At 36.5% G+C, this 13,694-nt stretch overlaps 1 protein-coding gene across 12 annotated transcripts in view; it reads right to left on the bottom strand.

Moving 5' to 3' along the window:
- Positions 1-13,694, bottom strand: part of RYR2 (ryanodine receptor 2) — a 567,150-nt gene that overhangs the window by 289,623 nt on the left and 263,833 nt on the right. For all 12 annotated transcript variants that reach the window (XM_074316777.1, XM_074316766.1, XM_074316767.1 and 9 more), the window contains one exon: positions 3,730-3,804. In XM_074316777.1, the coding sequence (XP_074172878.1) occupies positions 3,730-3,804 (75 nt within the window). The remainder of the gene's footprint in view (positions 1-3,729; positions 3,805-13,694) is intronic.

Here is a 13,694-nt window from a genome sequence, read left to right as displayed (position 1 = left end):
AGTAAATATATAGAGGATTTCAATATGATTTCATTAATTAATAAGTTTGTTTTAGTATAGAGTCATTAAACTTTTGTAGTCTACACATTGAGAGTATTTTATTGCAAATTTTTCAATTTTCGCAAACTTTAAGTTATTTTTATGCTGTATTTCTATCCTGGCTTTTTTATTGCAATATTGGCATTGAAAATTAACAGTGGAATGATATTGTAATAAGTCCATTTTTACATGAGTTTGTTTATAGAGACAATTACTTTGGACAAGTCACCCAACTAAATTAATAACCATGCACCAGTATACCTTGATAATAACACATTATCTTAAAAATGAAATTAAAGTTTGTTTTACCAACAACAGCATGTGAAAGCATTTCTAGTCTGGTAATAAACAAGCTTCATTCCCTTCTAACAAAATTAAGTGTATTTTTTGCAAATGCTATGAAAAACACAATTATTTTTAATATTTGTTTTCATGGTTTAAAGAATCATTTGAATATTTTTCCAAACAATGACTCATCTTAATCATCACAGAAAACAACCTCATCTTCAAAATAGTCCAAAATTTTGACCAAATACATGCTTTTCACCAGAATCTCTAGAGGACATGTTGGTACTATGCTCAAAGCTATTTACTAGGGCTCATTTATACAAGCACTCCTCTCAGCTCACTCAGGGGATTCTGGTAGAATGGAATGAATTTGGCCAGTTATGGGCAAAACATGGTAAAGTTTAAGCACATTTTCTGCAGCATTTGGGCACTCAAATTACTGGGTCTTATATGTCCATGGCCGAAAAAAAAAAGAGGACAAGCCCAGGAGAATCCAGGGGCAAGAAAATAATAACATTTAGTAAAAACTGTACAAAAGCAATTTCCGATGGAAACACAAAAAACTTCTCCCTATGTATTATTTATATTTACTTCAAATTACCTCAAAGGAGTGGGGAATATTTGGTCACTTTTCATGATATGTCAACCTTTGATTTTGTTTATTTGTAACACATAAGAAAGCAGAATTCGAAGTATACATAATTCATATTTTTAATTGCAGCAATCATTTCCATTACAGAAACTAACATATATCCTACTTAAAAGTTCTTACAACATTGCATTACAGTAAAATACAGGAACATGTTTCGTATTACATTTAACTCTTAAAATTAAAACTTGCCTTATTAAAATGTTCATGATACTGAAAAGCTTTTGACAACATTAAATTTATTTGTATAAGTAAGCAATATAAACATATAACAACTGGGCTACCTAAATTATAATAAATATACAGTTCAGGACCTCATTGGAGAAAAACAAAACATAGACCCTCCCAAATATTATAAACATTGACCTCTGGAAATAAAGGTCTGTTATAAACATAAGCAGAATCTTTGACTATCATTTCCTAAGTATTAATATAAAGAAAAATGAGTAATTATGTGCCCACTGCATATAATAAGAAATGTAAATTAAATGCAATCTAATTTGTACATTTAAAATAAAGCCAAAATAGCTGAAAGATTCAACAGAACCTGAAAAAGAATCTTTAAAATAATGGCACCCATTACCTATGAGCCTCCTGAGATGGAAGGTGAAAAGGCTCACGAAGTAGAGTAAAAACATCTCTTTAATCTTTTAAATGGGTGACAAACTACCTGCTCTGCCTTCTGCTGCCATGTCCCCTGCCAACCCTGGATTCTGGGAGACAGTCAGCATAGATACAAACACTGCTGGTGAAGTGCCCCTGGCAGCTCTGGCTGGACATGAGAGCAGGTCCTCTCTAAGCAGCTGCCATTGAATTCAAAGGGAAATCCAGCACCACACTTTCTATTTCAAACTTCAAATCTCAGGCAACACAGGAGAAACAGAAATCTGTGCCGAGCCATTCGGTTTATGTAATTACAGGTCATCAACAATATTGTTGACAATAAAAATGAAGACCTATCAGAATCTCTCATCCTCTTTTTTTTTTTTTTTTTTAATCTACAAATTGACATGATTTAGGGCCTCACTTGCTCAAAAAAAAAAAAAAAAAATCCATTGCTTTAAGTACACAATCATGAAGGGCAGGTGTATTTACAAATTTGAAAACATCTGGAATCTGGTTCCAAGACAACAAAACCTCTAAACTTCACTTTAGTTGACTATTTCTAGATTAGCTATAATTTTTAAAATATACAAGGTAAAGGAAATACATACATATTATATGTAATATATATATTACATATTTAGGGAATATATATGTATGTTCCTTTTCCCTAAATTCCCTAAATTCTCTTAATAATTTATGAAGCACATGAAAGCTATGAATTTTCTTTCTTTGGCTTTGTAATTTTGTCTCTTCTTTGTCCACCTCATTAAGAGATATATTTCCAATAAAATTTTACCTTTAGTTCAATGTTTATCAAAAGTTTTAATATTTAGGTGGATTTAATCAACTATGTATTTATATAGAAGAAACATGATATTATCAATTAATAATTAAAGGGGTTAATACAGAAGAACTTTTTAAAGTTAGACATACTATCATAGGAAATATAAAAAATAAATTCAATTTGCATACATATTTTTGTTGCATAGGAGTATGACAGAGCAAGCAAGTAAAGTTTTTCAATCAAAAAAAATATGATTGGGATAAAATGTTGTCATTGGAGAGTAACAGAAATATGATTTCAATCAGAAAGACAGATAACACATAATTTTTACTATTAAAAAAGACCACATCCAAGTATTTTTAAATAAGTAAAAATGGGTATTAAATCATAGCAGTACTTAGAGTCAATGATATACTTTTAAAATGTCACTACTTATAATACACTGTAAGTTATATTCCGTGCATCTATTTAAAGTGATGTAAAAAGTTCTATGTCAAACCTTACCATGTTCAAGAATATACAAAGTTTTTCAAAATTATTGTATGGGATATGCAAGCAAAAATAACTGAAGAGCACTTAACTACTTTAATCATTAGATAAGCATTAATCTCAAAATACTAGGCCTACAAAGATAGCTACTCTATACGAAGGTAGTTGTTTACACTTAGCAATGGAGTCTATAATCCTAAATCAAGAATTTTTTTAAAGTGTAATATAATAGAGAATAAATACATTGAAAACGTACTGCTTTTTAGGCAAAGGACTGAACCTTATAATCATTTTTTAAAATCCACTTTAATTCTATTAAACATAGTTCAAAACGATATTTTTATTGTAATGACTTTGCGTTACAATCCAGATTTCTTACTCCATTATCGAGCTATTTGTAATTAAAGATAATGACTGCCACTAATGATTGTGTACTACCGTTCATGTTCAGGTTTCTTCTGTTTTGCCTTTAGACGGTTAAATCCAGAGTCTACCAGACCTGAAATGTGTGGCAAGCTTGCGAACAGTCTGTCCTGTCTCCAAACGTCACATCACTGTGTCCTAGCAGCTCTATCTGCCAGGAGATGCACAGACTTGAGGTGAGATGATGTTACAAAAACAAATGAGGCAAAAGACGAAAGCAGATTGTACACAGTGATTTGCCTACCACCTGAATTTAGGCTCATAAGGAAAGATAAGCAATGGTAGGTAGATAAGCAAAGGGGAAAAAGGAGAGAGAAACTCTCCACCACTCTCTCAGCATTTCATTTGCGTGTCTGTTGTAGTTGTGAGCATGACCATTTCACAGAAAGCCCGAGTGAAAAGCACTCGAAAGATTTTACACACTTAGGCTGCATGCAGGTGGTCTACTTACGCAACTCTTAGCGTCTCTAGTCTCCACAGAGAACGCGCGTGAACAGCCACAGCACCACCTTCATAATGAACAGTTCTGTCAGAAAAAAGAAAGAGCCCAATTTTAACATGTTTCATTCTTGGACTCTACTTTTCAAGGTAATTAAAAGGAAAAAGCAAATGGAAAGCCTTGGATAAACGGATAAACTCATACTTTTCGGAGGAGACAATATAGCTGAAAATAAAAACAAACAAAAAAAAACAACAGAGATCAACATAAGTAGGCCCCGAATAAACACTTGATTTAAACATATTCTCTTATCATTTTCCTCTAATCCCATTCAATTCCTCTCCCTCCCCCGGGCCATATCTGCCCTGCCCATCCCCATGCCCCGAATACAATCACCATACTCATTTAATTAACTCGAATCCATAAAAGTACTCAACTATGAGTTTATGTGTAGGTTAATATATTATTATTTCAACACATACATGTAATTATTTGCAGTTCTAACTTATGTTCTAAATATTTAAAACATTTTAAATATAAGAATACATTAATTGTAATGGTTTAGTATAACAATCTGAAAAAAATGCTAAAAGATAGAAAAGTATAAATTTTGCCCGCAATATAAATATCAACAATCAGTCCCTACACACAAAGAGAAATTTATTTGAATGTGCATCACACATACCCAAATTCCAAAGCTCTCATAATAACAATTTCCTAATATGCCAGATGTGATGCTAAGAATTTACATACATTACCCAAACTGATCTCTATGCCAACCCTTGAGACCGGTTCAAAGAAACTGAGGCTTAGGCACCACTCTGTTTCTTTCCTAAGTCCTCGCTATCTCCTGCTCTACTGGATCTTTCATCTTCACACACATAACCATGTCCTGTCTCAAACACAAGTCTGGCCATATATTCCTCTCCAGCTCCCCTCTTCTCTCCCTCGTTATCACCTCCTTTCTGTGCACTCCAATCTCGCTTCCAGACTCATTTCTCCACTGAAACAGATTTTGCTAAGGCCACTTAGTGACCTACACGGTTCCAAATCCAATGGACTTTTAACACTGTGAAACCCCTACTCTCTTGACAGTTTTTCTAACACCATTCTCATCTGCTTTTCTTTTTACCTACTTAGATACACCTTCCCGTTCTCTTTTTATTGTGGAACTCTCCATGTATATACACAAAAGCAGAGAGAGTATTATAATAAATCCTCATACGCCCAGCACACAGCTTTAACAATGCCAACATAGGACCAATCATGTTTCACTTATCCATTCAGAGTTCAAATTTTCCCAAGTATCTCAAAACATGTCTTTTCTTTTGCTTTTTCAAATCAAGATCCAAACAAAATGCACAAATTGATGAGGTGTCTTAAATTTCTTCTATTCTGCCTTTCCTTTTCTTCCTTTTTACCATTTATTTGCTGGGAAAGAAAATCTGCATCATTTTTCTGGTATACTTTCTACATTCTGGATTTTATTGTCAACCTCCTCACAGTGTTTTTAACATTGACCCCTAAATTGATAGTTAGATCTAGAAATCCAGGAGCTTCTTCAGGTTGAAGTCTGAAAACTGGAGTTTTATACTTTCTGTTATACCACATCAATAACAGAGATCAAGAGGTAAAATGACTACTTGTCTATCTTTTTATGTTAAAATTGATCGGTAGTTTCAAGACCACCTGATGCACCCACTATAATCTAAGGGTTTTAGGTTCATCAATGACCAGCATCCACAGCAGTGATTTTCAGCTGTGGCTAGAATATGGTCATGTGGACAGCTTTGAAAAACCCTGATGCTGTGTCCTCACCAATGGCCCATTACATCAAATCTAGAGTTGAGATTTTTTTTAATTAAAGTTTATTGGGGTGACAATTGTAAGGTTACATAGGTTTCAAATATACAATTCTGTAATACATCATCTATATACCACATTGTGTGTTCACCACCCAGAGTCAGTTCTCCTTCCATCATCATATATTTGATCCCATTTACCCTCATCTTCCAACCCCCTCCCCCCTTATCCTCTGGTAACTGCTAACCTATTGTCTGTGTCTATGAGTTTCTGTTTCTTTGTCTTGTTCTTTTGTTGCTTTCAGTTTTACATCCCACACAGGAGTGATTTTTTTTAACTGCTCTCCAGCTGGTTGTAACCGGGAGCCCAGGTTTGAAACCATGGTCTCGATCAGTTTCTAAACAGCAGCACTATTGTTATTCTTTATTGCGGGTGGGCGTCCTGTGCCCTGGAGAACAAGTGCACACCCCTGGCCTGCACCCTCTCAACGTCAGCAGGAGCGGCCCCCTGCCCACACCCCAGTTATGACAACAAAAAATGTTGCTGGAATGTCCCCCAATGTCAAACCACTGATAAAGATCAGTGTTTCTCAGTGTTTAGTATTAGAATCATCTTGCGGGCTTGTTAAAATATAGATTGCCCCACCCCCAGAGTTTCCAATTTAGTAGACCTGGGTTGAGGCCCAAGAATTTATATTTCTAACAAGTTCCCAGGTGAGGCTGACACAGCTGGTCCACATTCTGAGAACCACAGGGCTAGAACTATTATTTTATTAGGACAGTGACTCTTAGCATTGGTTGTATGTTAGAATTACTGTACCTAGAAAGCTTTTTAAAACTCCAATGCACAGACATTTCTCAGACCAATTAATTCAGAACCTCTGCGTATTTATTTGAACAATAATGAATGACAAAATATAGATGTAATGTTTGTGCACATGCTGGTATATATATTAAGATAGAAATACACAAGTAGGCATTTTTAATCAATCAGACCTTTAATAAAGATCTTGTACTTGGCCACAAGGGAATTTTTATCAGATTTTTTTTTAAGTAAACCTATTCACTCATTACATTTTCTGATCATAACCAACCAGTAAAATTTGGAAATAAATACCAAAAAGACAAAATGAATAACAACTTGGAAAATTAAGAGACTCTCCTAAGTGATTCATGGGTCAAAGAGGAAATAAAAATTATACCCCATCTACAGAATAACACTTCATAACAATCTGTGATTCATAGGCAAACTTTAAAAAAATTTAGCCTGCAATCACTTAATTTTTAAAGAAGAGTTATTGAAAAGAAAGGAACTAGAGTTGTGTAAAAGAGATTAAATAGAGAACAAAATAAACCAAGAAAATATAAAAAGAGGAAAAGGTTCTATGACATGTTACTAAGATAAAGAAGATGCAGGCATGTATATGATACACATTTTTTGTACAACCATAAATCATTATAAATCTATCACATATATGTGTCTATGTACACATGCAGATATAGTATCTGTATGAGCACAGGGAAAGTTGTCAAATAATGAACACCAGGCTATGAATATTAATTACTTAAGGAAAGGTGTGTAGGTATTAAGCTTGAAGATTAAATAAAATGGAAACTAAGATACAAATAGCATAAATAATATGTTTATGTGAAATTAATATATTATACATAATAAAGTATATGGAGAATTACTCAAATGTTTCACTCTTTCATAACTTTTCCTTTATTGATTGAATTTGACAATGTTCTATAATTATTCATATCAGAAATCTAATGATATTTTTAATTTGGGGGGAAATATTTCAAAGCGCAAATACAAAGTCAAAAAGAAAGTCAGATCCTCCTTCCTACCTGCAATATTTTTAGCTTTATCTGGTTGACTTTCTTGAATATTAGTCTGAAAGGACATCTGCCTTTAATCATTTCTCTTTATTGTTTTTAAAATGCTTCTCTGGCAGGTGCTGAGAATCTGAGGATTGCTTACAATTCTTTGTTGCCAATTGGGGAATCTGTGCTATTATACAGAATTACCCATATAAATACATGGCACATGCAGAACGTCAATGGGTGTCTGTCTAATCAAGTCTTCACGGGCTATTTCAGACTAAAAATTGGCATCACAACATCAGGATCCTGAATATAATAAGAATTACACCTGTCCTATGAAGGGATCATCACTTTCCACTGCAACGCATCTCAAGTATCAAGCCCAAGTCCAGGAAAACAACTGTGTTCAAGACCAACTAGTTTACCAAATGGTTTTAGAGACCAAATTTAAACTTACACAACTAAACGATCATCTTCATAGCAAGTGCCCTTATCAACAGGAAGACTGAGAAAGGAGAAAGAGTCTCTACGAAATAAAAAAAGACACTTAGCAACAGCATCCTAGAGCTCATTACCACAGGAGACTTCAATGCAAATGGCAGCAAAAGATGCAAAAATTCAAGAGGAAGCCAATGGCTATGAAAACACAAAAGCACTTGTGCAGCTCTGCATTTACTGAAGAATTTTTTTTTAAATGAGACAAATAATAAGAAAATGTGTTAAAATAACTAGAAATTAATATTTTTGTAACAAAAATTTTTTAAAGGATCTCCCACCTGATACATCAGAAAAATATCTGGCATTGTAATTTCACTGTTGTGCAGGGACTCAGTTCCCACACCCCACACAAGAACGCAGGAGATGGTGAGGCCAAAAAGGAACACCCACGGAGCCACAGATGGGGGGTTCATACCAGTATATTCTCACTGGCGGCTGGGTTGGAGATACAGGAAGCCGGCTCCACACGGTGCGCAATCCGCCGTCCGCTTCTCTGCCAACCAACCAACCCCACTAGCTCAGCCACGGCAGTTATATTAATGGCTAATGGCTAACCAGTAACAGCTGATGGCCAACTAGTTACAGCTGATGGCCATCTGCTACCCGAGCCAGCACCTTTCCACATAAGGCCGAGAGTCTGGAAACTGCTCTCTGGGACCCTGTCCCCACATTTACCAAATAGAAATATTTAAAATTGGTACACCCAACAACCAACAGTATGTTCCTTGCTTAACAGTCCTTTGAAAATCCCAGACTTCAGGCTTAAAGTAATGTCTACATAACACATTATCCCCCTATAAAATACACTTCATTAAGGAATTCATATTTCACGCTGATCACATAAAACTGCCTGAAGAGTCCCTTTAAGGTTATTCTTTTAATAAAGACAAATTCTGCCTATCATGTCATCAATTCCACTTCTCATAGGTATTAAAATATTGTCCATTGAAACAAAAGTAGTGAGCGATATTTGCATTTTCGGCTATAAAATACAATTTAAGTTTCATCTCAATTGTCAAACCACTCATTTCTCAGTAGAAAAAGTGCCCCTTGCCAGGATAGCTCATCTTCAGAATCTGAGGCCCAGAAAAAAGTAACATTAGCATACCAATAAAAGCACAAGTCCTTACAAGTTCTTCGCGCGGCCTGACAGTGTGACAGATATTGGCATACATCTATAAGAAAATTTTACAGGACACACAATTCCAATCAGCGGACTTTAGCAAAGAATCATAAAACACATTATTAATAAAAGATCCATCGCTGCAAAGAGAAGCCTCCACCCGCGAGGAAAGCACTTTTTTTCATACCATGGCCCATGGGCACCTTCACTCGAGGACACCACTGGTGTGAGCTCACATCTTTTGCAAGGCACCCAGAAGTCATAAACCACTCTCGCATTTCGTTGGTATTAACTTTCTGAAGATGTCACTTCCTTGTGTGAATTTGTGTAAAGTTACTTAACTTCTCTGTGCCTCATTTCTTCATATGTAAAAATGAAGCTAATTTTCACCAGGTCACTGTGAGGAAGGAACAGATGACATAATTCATGCCAACCACATGTAAGAGCGCGTGCACAGCAAATGTTAGTTCTGAGTGTGTGAATGATGACGGCTCTGGTGTTATGTTCAATCCTTTCAGATGGGGAGTTAAGGATGCAACACTGTTTGTTGAACTGACAATAGTATCATATACTTGTTTATATTCAAAGCCCTAAATTATAAAGTTGCTTGGGACAACATAAGTAGGAAATGAAGCCATAACTCAGACCGTCTCCTCTCTAACCTCTTCTTACTATACAATGGCCTGGTCCTAGCATATTTTCAGCCATGATCTATGTACTGTTTTTGCTTCCAGTAGTTTTATGTATGAAGTAAAGTGAATTATTTTTATGTATCTCTGCAGTCTTAAAATTCACAAATAACGTAATTATGGAAACTGACAGGACCCGAGATCTGCAGTTAGCAGCGGGGGACCCAGGAGAGCTGATGGTGTAAGATCCAGTCCAACGAGTGACAGGTTTGAGACCCCCCAAAAGAGCTGATGTTTTAGTTTCAGTCCGAAGGCAGACAATAAGTGATGTTGCAGCTCAAAGGCAGCCAGACAAGAGGAGTTGCCTCTGATTCATGGCAGAGTCAGTCTTTTTATTTTATTCAAGACTTTAACGGATTAGATGAGGCCCATCCACATTGGGGTAGGGCAATCTGCTTTACTCAGTCTATCATTTTTAATGCTAAATTCACCCAAAGACACTCTCACAGAAATACCCAGAATAATGCTTGACCAAGTATCTGGGAACTCTGTAGCCCAGGCAAGTTGACAACATAAAATTAAATATCACAATAACTAATTGAGAGAAAATCCAACTTCTGTATCTTGAATCATATTTCTAAATCTAGAATTAATATCCACATTATGAGTGATTTATCTTTTTCTCCCAAGGTAATTATAGATAAATTCAGAGTGTTTTGGAGCACTTGTCTCATCTCAAAAAACTTCAGTGAAATATAAGCAACAGAATTGTCTTTTACCCGAATTAGAAAAAGAACAATTGGGGCCTTTTCAATCTACCTGTTTCTTCAACAAAAAGAAGCTGTAAAAATGTTAGTATATTATTTTAACACTGACAGTTTACAGAGTTGATTATTACTGCAATACCACAGATACCAGTTTTTTTTCTCCAAATAAACTTTCTTTTTTATATATAACATTTATCATATGACTTTAAAGCAATGTGGGTTGTTGGTATTTGAGTTCTACCTTTTCATGCAATGTGGTTTCATTTTTGTCCAGAGAGAGGCTAGAGTATATAACAAATGCTGAACTTCAAAATAGGGAAAAACAATAATAAAAAGCAATTTAATCAGTTACATCAAATTTAATGATGAATCAACTACACAAATTAAAAATCGAGAAGTTTACCAGATTCTGAAGATTGCCTTACCAATTCAAATGCTTATGACATGTTTATATAAAATTCAGTAGAGACAAAAATAGTGTAATCAATGCATTTTTGTTACTGTAATGCAAGGCAGTAAAATAATATCATAGAATTTTTCATTTTTCCAAACTTAATGTTCAACGAATGCATGATAAATGACAGAATTCAATTCCCCTTTGAAAAATGTTTTATAAACATAAAAGTCTGTCTTTTTTTTCAAATCTTAATGAAATAGTTTATAAAAGTCAATTGGTTTCCATAAAAGTATCACTATTTTTTATCTCAAAAGAAATGTTCTGCTTAAATGTAAGTATGTAGCGAAAATTATTAATTTTCTCCTATTTAAAATATCATTGAACATACATAAAATTCATCACAACAACAGGCTAAGGAATAAAAATCATAATTTCATATCAGTAAATGCAAAAAGCATTTGACAAAATCCAACATCCATTCATGATAAAACCTCCCAGTAAACTAGGAAGAGAGGGGAACTTCCTCAACTTGACAAAGATTACCAACAAAAAAATAGAGAGTTAACATCAGACTTAACAGTGAGAAGCTAAATGCTTTCTCCCTAAGACTGGGCTGCTCTACTTGTGGTTCATCGTTGCTTCTGGGGTGTAGGTCTTGAGCTCCCTTCTAACGGAGCTCTTCTTCGGTGGGTCCTGTATTAAGTACCATGTGGGTCCACATCCAGTTCATGATTGGTCCAGCAGCTCTGTTCCCCTTCTCAGTACCTCAGCCAGGGCAGTCCCCTGGTGAGAAGGGGCTCAGATTCTAGAAACCAGGGAGTGACCTGAAGTCAGGGTGCTTCCAATACAGAGGGCTCTTAGCCGAGGATGTGGGACTCACTGGCCGCACAATCGTTTTCTACTCACTCAGGTTGGTATGCTGATTTAGTAACGTGGCTTTTCTTCCCTTCCCCAAATTACCAGTGGATAACCAGCTGTCAGGTGTCACCAAAATAATACAAACAGGGGCCCTCTACCTTTCTGAGTTAGCCGGAGTGGTTCTCAACACAGGCATCCATCTCATTGTTCTTAAACAGGCCAGACTCCGGCCCGATCTGCCTCAAGGGGAACACTGGTTAGCGTGTTCTCTACAGTCTAATTTTTTAAAGGACGGCGATTGGCCTCTCCCAGATTAACACCACTTCTTTCTGAATGTAGTGGGGTTGAGGTCTTAACAGACTGCCATTTCCTTCGAGACTGGCTGGCTCTAGTTCATTTGTACACCCGACACACACACGCCCAAAAGCCTACAACACACGAGTCCCTCAACAAGTATCAAGAAATTCAGTGGAAGTGATTGAAAAGTAGACTCGGGTTTAAAAGGTTATTTCAGAATGAAATGGTGAGTTTTCATTTACACACTTCACAATAGAATATCTGCTTCTATCACCTTCTCTGAAGTGCCTATGAGAGTGTTTGGCAGAACAGCTGAGTCAGGGTACGTGCTAAAGCAAGCTGTCAGGACTCTCGGAAAGTAACAGACAAAACATGAAGCATGTGCCTAAAAAGCACGGAAGGTAGCACTACTATCTACTGGGGGTCAGGGAGACGGAGGGAGCCTGTGATGATATTTCTATTCGAGTTACTGCACAAGGGGAAGCAGCTATGTTTTGAGATGACACACCTGTATAAATGTAAATGAATCATCTTGGATTCAAAACACTGTAATATCCTTACACACCAAACCAATTTCAAAAGAATCAAATAAATAGGACTAGAGCAGAAAAACGACAAAATACCTGTTGTGACTTTCACTTTTCACTCCATGCAGAATACAGTACAACCACAAAGGCATTTGGAAATGAAGAGGAAGTTTTTTGGGTTTTTTTTTTTTTTCCCTGAAAGCTATTGCTTACATCTAGATTAAGTTAATAAGCTATGGAAATGTAGACAAGTTAAAAATGGTCTTAAATTTTCACTGAGAAGCTAACTGGGGGATTGTTCTTTTTTTCTTAATGTTGATTTTTAATTGTTCAGTTTGCTCACTGTAAGCGCACCAAACATGTCAATTGCTTTTTCATTTTTGACCCAGTGGCTCCAATTGCTGTGAATAGTTGTAATCCTTTGCCTTCAAAGTTTCTGCAATCAGTGCCTCCTGGCCTGATTAGTCTTTGATGGCATGGCGCCTGCCCAAGTGGGGCTGCTGGATGCCAGCAGGCAGAAGCAGGCCCTGTGCTCTCCGCGAGCAGCAGCCAGAGAGGCCTAAGTTTGGGGGAACACTGAATCTCCTTCAATGGAGACGAAGCAAAGAAGAGAAAACCGCTCTCCTTCGTGAGCTGAATCCCACCTAAACTGTTGAGCAAATCCATCCTACTCCCAGATCCATCCTGAAAAGGTACACACAGGACATGGCAAGGAAGAGAAGAAAGAAAAGCCTGATGTGGTAACTTCATCCGTGACCACCTTGTAGCACAGTGGGGCAGGGGCTGAGCACACACAAATCCTGCAAGGATGTTGGTCATCTGGATGTACAGACATAAGCCATGCATCTCTAAGCCAGACTGAGAGACATTTAATGCATCATTTGCCAGCCCATCGTGTGCCTTAGCAACTACTTACAACTAAAGCTCATTAAACTATCACAGTATCAAAAGAGCCACGGAGGCAAAAATATTGTCATGTATACATACAGCAAGGCTTTTGTCTGCTGAGTCACATTCTGAAAAGCAAATGTAGCATTTATTTCCAGAGATTGTCAGAATCGATGACTTCATTGTCCTGCATTTGAAACTAATAAGACAGAACAATATATGCCAAGAGTAATGCCTGATAAGGTGAAAACAGAACAACCTCTCTCTTCTGATACCTCTCCCCTCTCCCTGCTACCCTCTCCCCTCTGCTCATTGCCTTCTCCCCTCTGCCCACTCCCCTCTCTCCTCTGCCCTCTCCCCTCTG

The sequence above is a fragment of the Rhinolophus sinicus genome, linkage group LG12 (assembly GCF_036562045.2).
Source record: "Rhinolophus sinicus isolate RSC01 linkage group LG12, ASM3656204v1, whole genome shotgun sequence".
Lineage (NCBI taxonomy): Eukaryota > Metazoa > Chordata > Mammalia > Chiroptera > Rhinolophidae > Rhinolophus > Rhinolophus sinicus.
The sequence above is the reverse complement of the archived record's forward strand: the minus strand, read 5'-3'. Positions and strand labels throughout refer to the sequence as shown.